Source organism: Lissotriton helveticus, chromosome 6 (assembly GCF_964261635.1).
Source record: "Lissotriton helveticus chromosome 6, aLisHel1.1, whole genome shotgun sequence".
NCBI lineage: Eukaryota > Metazoa > Chordata > Amphibia > Caudata > Salamandridae > Lissotriton > Lissotriton helveticus.
The window spans coordinates 1,369,334,121-1,369,352,015 of NC_136067.1; the positions used below are offsets into that span (position 1 = coordinate 1,369,334,121).

At 45.3% G+C, this 17,895-nt stretch overlaps 1 protein-coding gene across 1 annotated transcript in view; it reads left to right on the forward strand.

The window, feature by feature from the left end:
• SYNJ2 (synaptojanin 2) overlaps nucleotides 1-17,895 on the forward strand; it is a 724,073-nt gene that overhangs the window by 355,778 nt on the left and 350,400 nt on the right. The window contains exon 5 of the mRNA XM_078649121.1: nucleotides 4,440-4,523. Coding sequence (XP_078505247.1) covers nucleotides 4,440-4,523 — 84 coding nt within the window. The remainder of the gene's footprint in view (nucleotides 1-4,439; nucleotides 4,524-17,895) is intronic.

Here is a 17,895-nt window from a genome sequence, read left to right on the forward strand (position 1 = left end):
AACAAGGATCTGGATTCTGGACTTACCTGCGCAGAGGAGCCCCGGGAGAAGATTTCCGCACTCCGACCATCTTGGCCGACTCTTGAGACACCGCTGCGCCCTGTTGGGATGCGGGTCCTCGATTTACTTTGCCAGGAGGTCGCCCAGCGAGTCCTAAGTTGGGCTCGGGGTGCCCAGGTGTGGAGCCCGCCCCGCATGTTGCATCTCCCCCAGCCGGAGTCGATACCGCTGCTCACCCGCTATGCCACCGATGCTGAGCCCGCCTTTCCGACCACAGCTGTTGCCGAAGTTGAAGCCAGTGCTGCTGAGGCCATTTTCTCATGTGCTCATCTCCCCGCCCATTTGTGCCCACCACTGATGCCGGTGCTGAGCCGCATCTCTGTCTGCCTGCTTTCGGTGCCGGTGCTGAGCCGGCCCTCCGCTCACAGGTTAAGCTGAGCTGAAGCCGGTTGTCTTCTTCCGATGGTTGAGCCCACCCCTGCCTGCCCGCCTTTTTGATGTCATGTCCTCACGGCGCCCTGATGAACAACCGGCTCGCCTGCTCTGAAACTTAGCAGGTGACTGCCTGCCTCTCCTTATTGATGTTGAGCACAGCTGATGCTGGATTCTAGCAAGCGGTGAGCGCCTCGCCATATTCTTTAGCTTTACCGACGTAACCACTTGTGAAACGCTACTTTGTAGACACCCTAGGTCGGAGGTTGTTTGTGATGGCCATCAAAACTGTTTTTGTACTGATGCATTTTTAGTGAGGGCATTTCATAATTGATGTTACCATAAATTGCCATACTCATAGCGAGTGAAAGGGGACTGCTCCTCGCACACATAGTAAATATAGGAGGACTGCTCTGTTGATGCCACAGAAACAGAAAGGGGACTAAACCAGAACCCTCCCACAACAACCGAAAGAGGACTAAGCCAAAAGCCACCTACAACAACAGAAAGAGGACTAAGCCAGAAGCCCATACAACAACGGAAAGAGGACTAAGCCAGAAGCCCATACAACAACGGAAAGAGGACTATGCCAGAAGCCCCTACAACAACTCCTTAACCTTATTCTTATCTTTCTCACGCTTAATCTTAATCTCTAATGTTCCCTTTTTGATATGTTTTATAATTGTTGTGTAATTTGTCTGATTTTGTTGTCCCCCTCTATGATGTTCCTTCATGTGGTTCACCCCTTTTTCCTATTTTTATTATTTGCTGTTGGCCAAATGTAACCTAGTGCGATATCTATGCATCTTGCACCGTACTTCTCTAGTGTGTGTTCTCCTTAGCTGACTCTCATCCTTCCCACTATTAGTTTACTTCACGTCTTTCTCATTCTTAGCATTAATCCCTGAATGGACATTTGGACGTGTTCTACTATTGTTGTTCATTTTATATAACTATGCTGTCTAATGCTGCTTACTGTATTTGATTTTGTTGTCCCCCCCATAGGATGTTCTTCTATTTTATTCTCCTCCATTTCTTTGCTGTAATTTTGTTTTGGGCTAAATGTATCTCTGCCATAATTCAGCCTTTCTATATTCCTGTTCTGATTAATCCTATGATTTAATCTGTTTACTCCTTCTCTCCCTCCTTACTCCCCTAATCATGTCTCCCCTCTCTCTTTCCCCCTCTCCCTCAGTATCTCCTATCTCGAAACTTGGCCCCAACTCTTGGTCTATCCTCTACCCCGCCCATCTCTCCAAGCCGCATCCTCCGTCTATTTTCTGTCTCTCCCTCCCTCCTCTCTCAATGTTTTGAGACTGAACTATTTTGTCTGATGCCCGATGGAGCTACTTGGTTTAGCTATAGGGGAGATGGGCCGTGGATTCCCTCCTTGGTCGTCACCTACCCAGTCGGTCTTTAGGCAGACTTCTTTTCGTCTCTCCTTTATTGTCTCTTCCCTAGCTCCTATCCTCTCTCCCCTGAATCTCTCCCCTTGCCTGCTACTCTGCCTACCCCCTGTCCTTTGTGCCCTGTGCCCTTTGACTAAGCACTCCTTCTCCCCTTGTTGGGGAAAGATCCAATATTTATACTCTGGAGTCTCAGCGAACCAGCTGCGTGAGTCCACTGTGCCAAGGGAGCCACTCACACTTGAGGTATGGTATGGTATGGCACCACTAGCCAAAGCACTCCCTCTCCCCTTTTTGGGGAAAGATCCAGTATGTAGGCCTTGGAGTCTCAGAGACCCCTCTGAGAGAGTCCACTGCGTAAAGGGAGCCCCTCGCAATAGAGATAGGGAAGGGATACCACTTCCCCTGGGATTACAGCTTACTGGACTTTGGACATTGCCTTGACTCGTCTACCGGTTTGTGTCCCCGTCACCCTTCCCCTCATGCTGTGTCTCTTACCCTCCTCTTTCCCACCTTCATTATCTGTCTATTTCTCCCTGCTCCAACCCCCCCACTGAATCTCTCACCTTGCCTTCTTTTCCCCTTGCGTATTAGTGCTTATTGTTTATCTCGACCTTACAAGTAACTATGCTGCCATGCTCGAAGAACTGTGTAACCTTTGTAACGATGTAACCTGTAACTATGATCTGATGCTCATGTAAAGCGCTCTGATACCTCCGGGTCTAGCCAGCGCTATATAAAACTTTTAAAATAAAATAAAAAATAAAAATAAATAAATAAATAAAATAAAAATCACTTACACTGCATGAGGCCCTGGTCATGCTCCATCCTTGGGGGTTTGCAGAGTCCGACCCTGAAAGCGTTACATCTCCCCCATATCTGCGACCACTTTTTGGGACATCCTCTAGATTTGTAAATTGTTCATTCCATCAACATGCACAAGTCCATGACCCTCTGCCACTCTACAGTTGTTGGTGCCTTCTGAACTCTCCACCTTTTGGCAATGTTCCGTGTTACAATCGTAGTTCCCAACGTCGGCCAAAGTTTCCCTTTCCTATTGGGATCTGTGGGTCCCCATATATTCAACAGGCACAACTTTATATTAGGCTCAATTTTAACTACCATCACTTTTTCCATACACTTTATCAACTCCGACCAGTAGTTCTGGATATGTACACATTCCCAGATGACATGTGCCAAGGTACCCTCCTGCCCACACCGCCTCACACACCCCGAGTCGGTCTTGTAGCCCATCCTTACTAGTGCAGGGCCAGTGAGGTAAGTTCTGTGAATTATTTTTAATTGTACCAGTCTGAGTCTGGAGGAGATGGCTATCTCCCTTGGGAATTACAGGCCTACTGCCATTCCTTGTCCTCCAATCCCACTATATTGTGTTCCAACCGAGCCTGGAGGCATACAAGGGGTGCAGTTCCTGATTGTCGTCCAACTTTTCAAAAATTGAGTTCCACATGACCACAAATAGAACTTATGGTCTGAAAAGACTCTTGATGTCTAGGTGTTTTAATACAAGTCAGGAAAGGCTGTGGACCTGATTTAGTATTTGAGGAGCTAATAGCATCCGGGATGGCATCAGTTTCGGGATATATAAGCAGCGCTTCATTTGAGCTGGTGGTTTCCGGTGTTCGGCACCAGCACTTAATTGTCAACTCTGTGCTTGTGACAGTCTGCCACAAGTGGTGCTGTCTCTCTAATTTATATATAATTACAACAGGAGGTAATTACTAATTCAATATAAACTATAAATGACTATTATTTGCCGCCAAAGCCATTCTTATAGATTTGGGGGCCTGGAATAGTCTGAATTGTCACACTTGTAGGAGTGTGAAGAGTAGTAGTTGTGTTACTATCATTGGCAACATTGTAGGGGTAAAGTGTGGTGCAAGCTGCAGTGGCCTCCTGACGAGAGCGCTGGCACTTATGTTTTTTACAAATTAAGCACGGTATGAAAGTACAGTAGGTCCCTGTGGGATTACATTGTGTCTCATACAAGAAACGCACTTAAACTCAAAATTTCAGTGTCCTCCTAGGCCTGACTCTGGCTCAGACCCTTGCCTGAAAGCTATAGCAATAGGACGAGGGGGGGGAGGCGGCCCTCCTGCAGGGAAAGGCCGGAAGCCAATGCATGATTTATAAGCGGGTGGAATGCATGCTTATGGGCTAATACTGCTTTATTTTTGATATGGTGAAATAATTTTCGTGCTATCTGCCTAACGATTACGATTACCGATACATAAAAATAGTGCAATACAATGAATTAACTAGTAACCAACCACGTTTTACAATATAATCGGCTATATTACGTATTTTGTTGATTTTAGTACCTTGTTTTTAATGTACATTTAACATTTTAGAGTTCAGTTTTGCATAGTCAGGGACAGCCTCCCAGTCCACGATGTTCCTCCTGTCGGCATCTCCAACAGGGTACTTTTGTGCATTCGTCCCGAATGCACGGTATGATGACCGATCTGAAGACTGAGGCAGATCAGATTGTTGTTTGCTTCCGGGTAATGTCACACTAGCTGCACTAACTACCACAAATGAGGATGAATTACATTAAATGGGTTTCTCTCTTCTCCGCAGACCATTTACCTCGATGAGGATGTATCATCCTTTGTACAGATACGCGGCTCGGTTCCACTATTCTGGGAACAGCCAGGGATTCAGGTAAGCCACTTGACCCCTTAGTCATATACTTTTCGCATTTGAATGATGTTATATTTCCCTCTTTGCTTTCCATTGAATGTATTGATTTGTTTTATACATACTATCACAGGAGATCCGGTGCCCTTGAAGAAAGAAAAAATACTCCACACTGATTTTGTTCATGTCATTGTTCTATATTGGTGTTTTCACTTGGGTTGTGGACATGACCTGAAACAATATTTAAATTCCCAATAGTTAATAATCGAACCACGTAAGTTGTTCTACACATGGCCATGCACAATACATCTGTTCTCTTTTTTTGTAACGTAAACAGGATGGAAGGAGGGAATTCGAGGGAATGCAAACCATTCACAGCTGCTAAATGCAAACACGTATATTTCAGAGACACGTATAGCTCTTAAAGTTCCAACTAGAGGTCTGGATAAATGTTCTTCATATATGGTATGCAGCCCAGGTATATATCTGCAGCTATGATTGAGTAAAGCAATACCAAAGGGGATGATGGACATCATCCCCTTTGGTATCGCTTTGTTCGCCCTAAGTTGATAAGGTATGCCCAGACGTGAGTCCCTTGCTCACTTTGCCACTGGATTCAAGCTAGCCAGGCTGATGACGGCTGATTAGTCAGAAACCGGTCCCAGGATGCTTGTTTCCGGTCCAGGGAAGACATGGCTTGGCAGTTCGGGCTGGACTGTTCCCATGAGGCACAAGGTCACACTGATTTGCATATGGCCATGTCTGAACTGGGGTGGTGGAGTGAGCTAAAGAATGATGATGGATTAAACCCAGATCAGTTGACTGGGGGTGAGTGCTTGCATTGTTCAACACTCCGTCCATCATCGCCTTTGGTATTGCTTTGTTCGCCATAAGTTGGCAGGGTATGCCCAGACGTGGGTCCCTTGCTCATTTTGCCACTTGATTCAAGCTAGCCTGGCTGATGACGACTGATTAGCCAGAAACCGGTCCCAGGATGCTTGTTTTCTGTCCAGGGAAGACATGGCTTGACAGTTCAAGCTGGACTGTTCCCATGAGGCACACGGTCAGACTGATTTGCATATGGCCATGTCTGAACTGGGGTGGCAGAGTGAGCTAAAGAATGGTGATGGATTAAACCCAGATCAGTTGACTGGGGGTGAGTGTTTGATTTGCTCAAACGCTCCGTCCATCATCCCCTTTGGTATCGCTATGATGGAGTGAACATATGCCCTCCCAGTTCCTTCAAACACAGTTGCTTCACAGATATGCTGTATCTACAACCTTTACAGTGCCAGGAGGCGGCAGGAGAACCCATCCGATCCCTTTTCAGATTTCGGTTTCAGATTTATTTTCCAACCACCAATGAGGTGCATCAGGGGTATAATGTAACTGTGAGCATAGGATGCATGTCTGTGCATACCGGTCATTGGTACGGCATCTCGCTCAAATAAATACTTTGTTTTGGTTCCTATGCCTGCAGATGAGATGTCGCCTGACAGTTTGGCTTGAACTGTTCCTCTCAAAGTAGGACCACGTATGATTTGAGGATGGGTGTGTCCCCATCTGTGATGTGCCACAAATTGATGGACGAGTTTGCAGCTGAAGCGGTTGTCGGTGGCTGAGACTTTAGCAAGCATGCAGTGGATCACCTTTTATTGTCGAAGCATCAGCTTTCAACAGTGTATTTACTTTAGCTGCATTATCCTCCCCTGTACTACATTACATCCTGCCATTCTAGGAGTGTGTTGTACCTGCTCTGGAATGTTGCACACTTGTTTGTGACCTAGGCTGAGAATAATGTACTGTTTCTCTTGACCTCCCCTTTGAGATGTTTGTTCATGAGGAGTGACAGTTACACCCATAAGGGATTTATTAACTTGGTGCGGCATTACATGCAGACATAGCAACACAGGTGAAAGTGCGTCCAAAAACTTCTCAGTTAGATGAAGGATGAAGACTGATTGAACACTTGCAACCTCTGGAGCCCAATCACAAATTTCCAGTAACCATCAAACGATGTCAGCAGTAGAGATCGAGACACAAGAGGGGCCCTCTACACTGATAATAGGAGAAGACAACTCCAGGTGAATATTGGCACATTGATTTTGGCTGCCATGGCGTGCAGACATCTTGCGCCGGAGCTCTCTGCATCTTCAACTCCTTTGTGGTCCGTAGTAGCGCAACCGACTCAAAGTGATTTTCTACTTGAAGAATCCAACTGTGCCTCGTCACCATCAGCCGTTGGATTCAAGTTACAGTGAACATTCCATTTGGGTCACCTTTAACATGAAGGACACCTCGATGGTTCAGCTCCTGATGATGAAAGGTAAAAAAAGAGACTTTTCAGGAAGTGCCCTCAAAGCAGGGCAAAATACTAATTCTCTGAGCAGCACGAAGTCGGCAACTTCTGCTTGTTGCCAGAGCACAACCGGTACAAAAGGGGGTGGTGATGGACGGAGCATCTGAACCAATCAAACACTCACACCCAGTCAAAAGATCTGGGTTTAATCCATCACCGTTCTTTAGCCCACTCTGCCACCCCAGTTCAGACACAACCAGCAGGACTGTGCTGCCTGCAGCCTGTTCAAGAATAAGAAAACCCTAGTCCAATAGGCCACTACTCCTATGCCACTTGACATTACACCACCTCCACAACCAATGTCCCCATCATCCACACATTCAGACGATGTAGACACAAGGATCCCTAGTCATTTCACTCATGACACGGACTCACAGGGAACCCCTACCCAAGGCCCAGACCCTTGGGATGCACACATTGTAGTACTACCAAACCCAGACATTGATCACCACCTGATGATACTTCCTCCTATCGTAGTGTTATTCAGTGTGCTGCTGAATTCCATAAAGTCCAGATGCATACTACGGAGAAAGAAACCGACTTCTTAGTCAAGGCATTCTGCAGGACAAAGCTCTTAGGTCAATACTTACCAATGATAGGGTCAATGCTGGACGTTTCCACTGAGGCATTCAAAGACCAAATAAAATCTAGGGTATTAAAGGCAAGTATTGACCCGAAATGCAAGCCATACCGTACAGTCCCATTTTATATCAGGGGACACCCAACAGCTGACTCCTTGTTTGTAACAACTGCAAGGACAAGGGCAGCCTCCCAGAGTACTGGAGACACACCTCCTCCTTATGCAGCTAAGTGGAAATGCTTTGTACACTACTGTATAGCCCAGCACATAGACCCTTGCACTCTTATTATACAACCAATAGTATGCTACTTGTTAAACCTACAAAGTCACAGTTAGCATATACTTCCATACGACAGCACCTTGTGGCAGTAGTGGCTTATCTGCAGAACCTGGACCATCAGTTACATTTCTGAATACCTGTCATTAAGGCTTTTGTGGAAGGGCTGAAAAGAATAATTCCACCATGTGCACCACCGGTACCCTCTTAGAACCTAAATGTTGTTCTTATATGGTTAATGGGCACACCTTTCAAACCGATGCAGTTCCTCTTTTGCAATGTTGCTTTCCTACTAGCTATCACCTCCCTTAGAAGAGTTAGTGAAATCCATGCACTAACAAAAGAAGAACCTTACTTCCAGGTTTTCCAAGATAAGCTACATCTGCAGACAAATCCTAAATTTCTTTCCAACGTGATCTCTCCTTTCCCTTTAAAGCAAACACTGGATTTACCGGTCTTCTTCCCAAAGCCAGAAACCATGTCAGAGAGAGCAGTTCATACACTAGATGTTAAAAGGGCATTAACACCTTGACCGCGGCGTAAATTCCGCCATGGTGCTGGCATTCTAATCAGTGGGTGGGGTTCGGACGGCTCCCGGCCGTCCTTCGCACTCGCCCACCATCACGTGGGATGGCCTGGGGCCGTCCGCAGCATTGAAGGGGTTAATGCACTATATTGAAAGAACTTGACCATTTAGCAAAATACAACAAATTTTTGTGGCTTTCTCAAATCTAAGAAAGGGTAAAGCCATTTCTAAGCCAAGTATTTCACAGTAGATTTTAAAATGTATTCAAATTTGCTATAATAAAGCCAAACTTACTTTATCAACAGGTCCACGTGCACATTCTACTAGAAATAAAGGTGCTTAGTTGTCTTTCCTGGCCAACATTCTTTTAACTAAGATCTGCAAAGTAACTCCTTGGTCAAATCCACACACGTTTACTAAACACTATTGTGTGGATGTCCAAGCAAGACCACAATCCCTTGTGGTACAAACTGTCCTACGGACACTTTTTTCAAACATCTGTATCGTCTGATGCCTAGAGCCACTGTGATAGGAGTACTGCTTTACAGTCTATGCGTTTCATGTGTATCTGCAGCCAACACATGCTATGAATGGAGTATGTTACTTACCTTGTAAGCATCTATTCGTAGCATGTTCAAGGTGTCTCCAAGCCCTCAAAATCAAGAAAAGTATAACTGTGTTGAGGCATCCAGTGTCTTTTATTCAGACATCGCTTATGCATGATGTCTGAATAAAAGACACTGGATGCCTCAACACAGTTATACTTTTCTTGATTTTGAGTGCTTGGAGATACCTTGAACGAGTTGAGAAGTTTTCGTACGTCTCCAATTGAGGAAGATTTGGTGGCACTCCCTCCTCCTTAGTGCCAACCAGAATATTTGTGAAATTGACTATGAACTTTGACTGTACCAGTATTGAGTGTGCGCCGCTTCCCCAGCCATCAGCTGTACAGTGTATATATCTATTTGTAGCATGTAGTGCTGCAGATTCGCATGCGCCCTCACTTCTCCCAGGCAGGCATAAACTGGTGGCTTATTTAAATGCATGATACACTGTAGATACAAATATGTACTTGTTATTTACTGTATTACACACATATTCATACTTTTAGAGTAACTTCACTAGCCCCATTCTCACTCGCTATTATGGCTGGAAAAAATGAACAATCTAATAATTGAGCAGTTGGCACATGCTTATGCTCTCGAAGAGGAGGAGACTCGACGTCACGTCCGTAATAAAATGACTTTGAGAAAAACAAGTTGTAGAGTCTGAGTTCAATGCTAAATGGTAGGAGTGTCTATAGCATGTGAATCTGCAGTACTACATGCTACGAATAGATGCTTACAAGGTAAGTAATATACTCTTTTATGGTGCTGGGGAATCACCAATTCTCCAGTATTGGGGTATCTTTCATAGATTCACATGCTTGAATCATTCCCCGTAGCCGAAGTGGGAGTCCCACGGTACATAAAATAGCAATAAATAAGCATAGAATAGCCATATCATAGGTAAATTGGAAAAAGGAAGTAAAATAGTTGGAAGTCAATAGGATTTTTTTTTCCACTTTCATGACTCGTCCAAGTCATTATATATAGTCCAACCTACAGCCAATCAGGCAACAGCACCCTACAGAATGTTCTCCCCAGAGGCTCAGGCTCTCAGATTTTCTACCGCACGTCATGTGAAGGGAGTCTCCCTGAGCTCTGCTCAGTACTTCTTCAGGTTTCTTCAGAATTTCTTCATTTTATGATGTCTTCTTCAAAGAAATCTCTCTTTAGACCTTGTGAGTCTTGTGGGAAGCTCCGGCTGTTTTCTGAAGACCCCCACAAGAAATGCATTTACTGCTTGTTTCCAGACCACCAGGTGAGAGACTGCAAGATCTGCAGAACTTTGAAGGACAGAGAGGGACGCCTACTTCTGTGGCTACAGAAGATTAAGGACAAAGACAACCCCTTTTCTGACATAGAGAGTGTTTCCTCTTTCAGAACAGCTTCCTCTAGGAAGAGGGCTAACTATACGGTTTTGTCTTCTCCTGGGGCTAAGGTGTTAAAAAAACAGCACACCTCAAAGACTGCCAAGTTGCCTTCCACATCAAAAAGGCTCCTCCACCTCCTAAAGGTAAAACTCTGCCCTCTACACCCCGAGAAAGACTGTACAATCTCAGGCCTCAAAACCCATTTCTGACAGAGATTTACCTCAGAAACTGGGTCCCTCGTTGACGACTATGTCCTCGTCGACGACGATGTCCTTGTCAAATAAGCCTGCCATCGCCGCAACGACTACGTCAACTGCAAATTTCTCCTCTCCAAAGCCTGAAATGATAATGGCGTTGGCTTACGCTGGTGTCAGTCTCCGTGAGACCAACTACGTCAGTCACTTCCTTCTCCTCGTCACCGACGAAGAAGTTGAAGACTGCCGTCGATGCCCCTTCGTCAATGAAGAATAAGAAAGCCTCGTCGACGATTGCCTCGTCGACGACTCCGTTTTCGACGGCCACCTCGTCCATGATTACCTCGTTGACGGCCGCCTTATCGACAGCCATCTCATCTACGGCCGCCTCGTCGACGGCCACCTCGTCTACGGCCCCCTCGTTGATGGCTTTCCCGTCCACTGCTGCCTCGTCGGCGCTGCATCTGTCTCCATGCACTGATCTCCAGGTTTGGTCGTCGTCTACAGCCACAGTATCCTCAAAGTCTTCTATGGTACCGTCTACACATTTGCCACCGTCAACAGCAGCGCCTTCCTTACTTCAAAGACGTAAATCTTCCTTGGGGGTCCTCTCTCCGATTCACACCTCCCCAAGTAAAGTTCCTCTTGCGTTGCCCGAGCAGTTATGCGATTATGGGGCAAATGAGGAAGAATCTGATGAGGACGATAGATTTCGCACTGCCAGGAGCCCTTCAGAGCTCTTCATTAAATACCAAGATGAAAATCAAGAAGGTGACTATTACCCTAAGACTGCTGCTTCAAACCCTACTGCACAACTGTCTCTGTCTCTTCTAAACAACTTGCAGCACATGCTGGTTCACTATTATTGCCGATTTCCTCCATCTGAATCGGCTTCTTCTGTCCCACCAAAACCCGTTCCTCAATCTTCATCAGTGCTGAGGTTGCCCAGACCAGTTTCTCCGGTGGCTTTGGTGTCCATCACCTTGAGGAAGCTCACACCATGGACGATGACAAACAAGGAGAATTGGATGACAGATCACTCCTTACGGAATGGGATGACTATCAGATACAAACTCCGTCTCCTTCAACTCTTGCTCCTGTTGACTCACCTCCAGTCGACATCGGAGGTTTTAATTTTCTAATGGAGAGAGCGGCACAATGGTTCCTCCTTCCTATGGAAACCAAGAAGGATGATTGTTTTCTTTACAATTTTAAGAACCAGCCAAGGAAACAAGTATGAGCAATCCCGATTATCAACTTTATATGGCAGGAAGGACTGAAAGTAATGAAGACTCCTGCCTCCAGTCCTGCGGTTCTGCCTCGTCTTGAAAAGCAATGCAAGGCACTGAACAATTCACCAGCATGTATTATCGGTCAGCCTAAGGCAAACAGCACAACGCTGAGCACGGAATCCCTCCTCTCTATTGTCGGCTCCCCCTGATCGGGATGGGAGACGTCTAGATTCCATTGGGAAGAAAGTTAAAACAATGGCGGCCACTACTGTCCGGGCAGCCAACTTGCTGGACATCTTAGGCCGCTACGATAGGCAGATGTGGTCGGACATCTCTACCTTCATTGAGATGTTAACTGAGCCCTCCAAGTCAGAAGCGCTCAAAATCCTCCAGGAGAGATTATTGATTTTGCTGTGGATGTTGCGTCTTCAGGTTTTCATCAACTGGCAGTTGCTGCGGTCCTTCAGCGACAGGGTTGGTTGAAATCCACTTCATTTCGTCAGGAAGTTCATACGAAAATCATTGACATGCCATTTGACGGAGAGCACATTGACGATGCCCTCCAAGCCATTAAGAAAGATTCTGAGACGGCAAGATTTCTTGGTACTCTTCAGTTTCATAAACCGCCTTTTAAAGGCGCTAGGGGACGTGGATCCTTCTCCAGTCGAGGAGGCTATAACCGGTCGAGACAATGGCAGTCCTATCAAGGTAACCAACGTTACTCTTCTCAAAGACAGCAATCCTTCAGGCAGCAACCAACTACATCATATACACAAAACAGAAGGAAGTCCTCCTACCGCAGATGAGATACATCTAAGAAGCAGTGACAACTGCCACCTGCTCTACCGCTCATTCCTACAAAAGTTGGAGGAAGGATCTCCCGTTTTTACTCAACCTGGTCTGCGCTCACCACAGACAAATGGGTCTTGGACATTGTGGCCAGAGGCCACATTCTAGAGTTTGTCAAACTCCTCCGAATTCTCCTCCCAAAGGCCTGCCTCCAGCTCTTCTCACAGAGCTTTTCTCCCAAATAAATCTGATGATCAGAAAGGGAGGGATCGAAGTGGTTCCAAGATTACTAAGAGGCACCGGTTTCTATTCCAGATTTCTTCGAATAAAAAAGAAATCGGGAGAATGGTGCCCCATTCTGGATCTTCGTTCCCTAAACAAATATCTCAAAAAGCAATCCTTCTGGATGTTGACTCTCCAAGAAGCCCTTCAACTCCTCACTCCGGAGGATCACATGACCACCCTCGACCTCCAAGTCTCTTAATTTCATATCCGATTTTACTCAGACACAGAAAATTCTTGAGGTTCAGAGTGGCTGGCAGGGAATCCAGTGCAAGGTCCTTCCCTTCGGACTACGTTCCGCGCCTTGTGTCTTCACCAAGGTCTTGGCACCAGAGGCTGCACACCTTCGACAAAAGGGAAAACAAATATTTCCTTACTTAGACGACTGCCTTATCGAGGCGAATTCTTTCACAGTCGCGAAAACCCTTACTCAGAGATGTCTGTCTCTTTTCCAATCTCTGGGTCTCTCCATCAATCTAGACAAGTCTCAACTCATCCCTTCGCAAACAAGAACGTTCGTAGAAGCCACCATAGACACTCTAAAGACACGAACCTTTGTCTCAAACGAAAGACAACAAAAGCTGTGCAAGCTTGCCCAACTACTACGCTCAAAAAGGTGCGTTTCTGTCCGACAGTTCAAGTCACTTCTCGGGATGCTCTCATCCTGCATTCCCCTGGTACCCAACTGTCGTCTCAAGATGAGAACCTTGCAAGAGGAGCTCAATTAACAATGGTTACAGGTTTCAGGGTCCTTCGACGATCTCATTCACATCACACCTCAGATACGGAAAGCGCTGCTCTGGTAACATGCAAAAGGAAAGTTGCAGCAGGCCTCTCATTCCTAGTGGAGGCTCCAAGTTTTGACATGACCACAGACGCCTCCCTCGAAGGGTGGGGAGCGCACCTCCAAGGACTTACAGTCAAAGGCAAATGGGATGCTCAACCAAGGAATTGCCATATCAACCTTTTGGAGTTGCTAGCGATCTTCCTAGCTCCAAAATCTTTTTGCACCATCATTCTCGGAACATCAGTGTTGATCCGGACGGACAACACAACAAGTATGCACTACTTAAACAAACAAGGAGGGACAAGATCCACTTTGCTGTCTCAGCAAGCCCAGAAAATTTGGGATTGGGCGATCCAGCATCAAATAACTCTGGCAGCGGTTCATGTCCCGGGAGGATCCAACATCCTCACGGACTACCTCAGCAGGTCGACAACGTCCAACCACGAGTGAGAACTCCATCACCCAACGTTGGATCGGATTATTCAGAAGTGGGGTCGACCCGATTTGGACTTGTTCGCGACCAGTCTGAACCGCAAATGCCCTTTCTACGCATGTTAGCTTCCCCAATGGGACTCGTGCGGGAATGCGTTTTTGATGAACTGGTCACAGATCTATGCTTACGCTTTTACGCTGATACCGTTGGTTTCCAGGGTACTCCGGAAAATGAAGAAAGAGCCTTGTTGCCTACTTCTCATGGCTCCCAGTTTTGGTTTACCAAACTCCCCCTTCTATCCGAATGCGATCCCATTCAGTTGCAACCAATACCGAATCTCCTATCCATTCACAACAGACAGATCTGCCATCCGGATCCTGCATCTCTGCGCTTAGTGGCCTAGCGCCTGAACACCTGGAATTTGCTTACTTAGACATTCCTTCAGAATGTAGTTGGGTCTTAGCTAACTCTAGAGCTCCCTCCCCTATAAAAACCTACATGCTCAAATGGAAGCGATTTTGCCCTTGGTGTCAAGCCTCCAACATCCACCCAATCCATGCAAAACTAGAAACATTTTTGCCTTTCTTTTTACATCTGGCAAGGTCAGGCCTTTCCCACTCTACTCTGAAGGTATTCTTATTGGCTATCTCAAGATTCCGACAGGGCGGTTCACACTCTCTTTACTCCTCTAGGATAATTCAGGAATTCTTCAAAGGATTGTTTCGTATGTTTCCTCCCATCCGCCGCCCACCTCCACCCTGGTATCTTAACATTGTTCTGTCACAACTCATGCGACACCCTTTTGAACCTATTTATAGGGCTGATTTGAAGTTTGTCTTGTGGAAGATGTCTCTGCTGTTGGCTCTCACTTCATTCAGGTGGGTCAGTGACATTCAAGCCTTCACTATTAAAACGCCTTTCCTTCAATTCACCAGGGACTCTGTAGTGCTCCACACTAACCCAATTTCTGATTTCCATCTCAATAAACCGGTCATTTTGAAGACTTTCTTTCCCAATCCTCAATCACCTGCGGAAAGAACTTTACTTACTCTTGATGTCAAGTGATGTCTAAAATTGTATTTACAAAGGACATCCTCAATACGTAAATCTGATCAGCTTTTTATAGCCTATGGAAATATGTGTAAGGGACACCCAATATCCAAACAGTTCATTGCTCGTTGGATTTCTGCTACGATCTTTTTCTGTCATCAGCAAGCGGGTAGACCTCTGCAGGCAACTCCTAGAGCACATTCTACTAGAGCAATCTCTTCTTTTACTGCTCTCTTTGCTGGTGTGCCTCTTCATCAAATATGCAGAGCTGCAACATGGTCCATCAGGCACACCTTTACCAAGCACTACAGTCTGGAAGCTGCCAGCAATCCAGGCACGTCTGTGGGACAAGCGCTTCTACGTAATCTTTTTAAATAAGGTGAGCCTCTGTTCTTCCCTCCTCCTCATTGATGGCAGTCATATGTACATATCTATTTGTAGGGTATCCCTGAACAACACCAAACTAGAGGTAGTAAATGTTTTTACATACCTAGGGGTGGAGATATCGAGTAAATTTGATTGGTCGAGACACATTGAGAAGGCGGTACTGAAACACCAGCATATTTCAGGAGCACTCCGGGTAGAACAAGTAAAATCCAAAACTAGGCCCATAAAACCGGTCCTCATGGTCTACGATGCAAAAGCCTTGGGTGCAGCCCTTTATGGGGCTGAAGTTTGGGGTTTTGAGAGGCTTAACACCCTCCAAAGATCCGAGAACAGGTTTCTGAGAGGAATAACAAGTCTCCCCCAAAGCACCTCACTAATACCACTTGGTCTGGATCTAGGAAGGAGATTGGTAAGCGATCGTGCCCGACTAAGGCCTATCCTCTACTGGAGACGGCTATGGACGACCCCAGAAATTAGACACTATGCTGAGGGGTTTTTAGCCCTAGTTAAATCAGATGTCTTCCACAAAATTACATGGCTGAAGATGCTTAGGGACGTCCTTGCTGAGCTCGGTCTCTCCAAGCTCTGGGAAAATCCCCTTGGAGAAGTATTCCCTAGTAAAAATATCATAAAGGCTATATACTGGGATTACATTGAACAGAAGCTCTGGAGGAGCGTAAACTCAGAATCTATGGGGGGTAGATTTATGGAAATCAAAATGAGACCTGCCCTAGAACAGTATTGGGATACTATAACTGTTCCATTAGATAGGAAATTATTTTTCCAGTTAAGGGCGGGTTCCCTCCCCCTGAGGTCATTGACGTCTAGCTGGAGAACTAGTAATAGCTCGTGTTGCCCGACATGTGGTGCCACTAACGAAAGTATCGCACATTTCCTATTCTTGTGTGAGGCCTATGTAAACCCGAGAAAATCCTGGCTGGCACCTGTTTGTAGAAATCTTGGTGTACTGAGTGGTGTCGAGGGGTTGAGAATTATTTGTACCTCCACCGAAATGTCCATTGTAGTAGGAACAGCAAAATACCTGGGGTGGGCATGGTCCATAAGGCGGAGGGCTTTATCTCCCAACACGCATTGAGTTTTACCACTTTTTGAGAAAGCTTGTATTAATTATTACTGTTAAGTATTTTATGTGTGTGAAATTGTGAATTTTAATTGAAATATGCTGCTAAATGTATGTTAAGAGTTTTGACTGTATAAATTTTGGGCATGGTCCATACGGCGGAGGGTTTTATCTGCCAACATGCATTGAGCCTTAGCACCTTTTGAGAAAGCTTGCACTAATTACCATTGTTAAATATTTTATGTGTATGAATTATGAATTTTAATTGTAATATGTTGCTTTGTGTATGTAAAGAGTTTTGAATGTATAAAATTACATGCTTGTGCTTTTATGAGTGTATAACTCGAATAAAGCTTTTTCAAATTTATATATTTATATATTGTTACATATTTACATATGTTGATTTTATGTGGTTTTGGAATATACATATACATATATATATATGTATCTTTCTTTGATGGTCTCACAAGCATTATTATGGAATTACTGCTTTCTACTCTGATTCAAGCATGTGAATCTATGAAAGATACCCCAATACTGGAGAAGAACAAAAGTTACTTACCTGTAAACTGTGGTTCTCCAGTATTGGTATCTTTCATAGATTCGCATGCGACCCACCCACCTCCGCTCAGTGGCTCTCCTAGGCTCTTTTACTCTTATATGACACTGGTGCTAGAAAATCTGAGAGCCTGAGCCTCTGGGGAGAACATTCTGTAGGGTGCTCTCACCTGATTGGCTGTAGTTTGAACTATATATAATGACTTGGACGAGTCATGAAAGTGGATTTTTTTCCCTATTGACTTCTAACTATTTTACTTCGTGGTTCTAATTTACCTATGATGTGGCTATTCTGTGCATATTTATTGCTATTTTTACGTACCGTGGGACTCCCACTTCGAAAACGGGGAATGATTCAAGCATGTGAATCTATGAAAGATACCAATACTGGAGAACCACGGTTTACAGGTAAGTAACGTTTGTTCAACTCCCCATACTCCCAGACGTGCCAGCCCGAGAGGGTACCCATAGTGTCTTGTATTTGGTCTATGGCCACCCTCCAGAAGGCCTGTGGCTGCGGGCATAGCCACAATATGTTGTAGATTTTGCCATCCTGCCCATACCCTCGCAATTACTATGAAGAGTCTGTGGCCAAACATATTTATTTGTGTTCTGGAGTAGTAAACCCTGTGTTGAACTTGAGATGAATAAGCCAGAAGCTGGCTATTGCCGTCACTTCTCGCAGCTGCATTTTTTGCCTTTTGCTCTTCATCCAACCGAGTATTCCTATGACTTTTATAAATTTGCTTCTACTTATGGTAGTGCATGGGAATATATATTGTTTGAGTGTTTGTATGAGTCAGCCCTTGACACCATCTCTTCAGCCAGGAAACAGTTTTCTAATGAAATACATTCAGAAGGCTGTCCCTGGTACCAACACACCTTA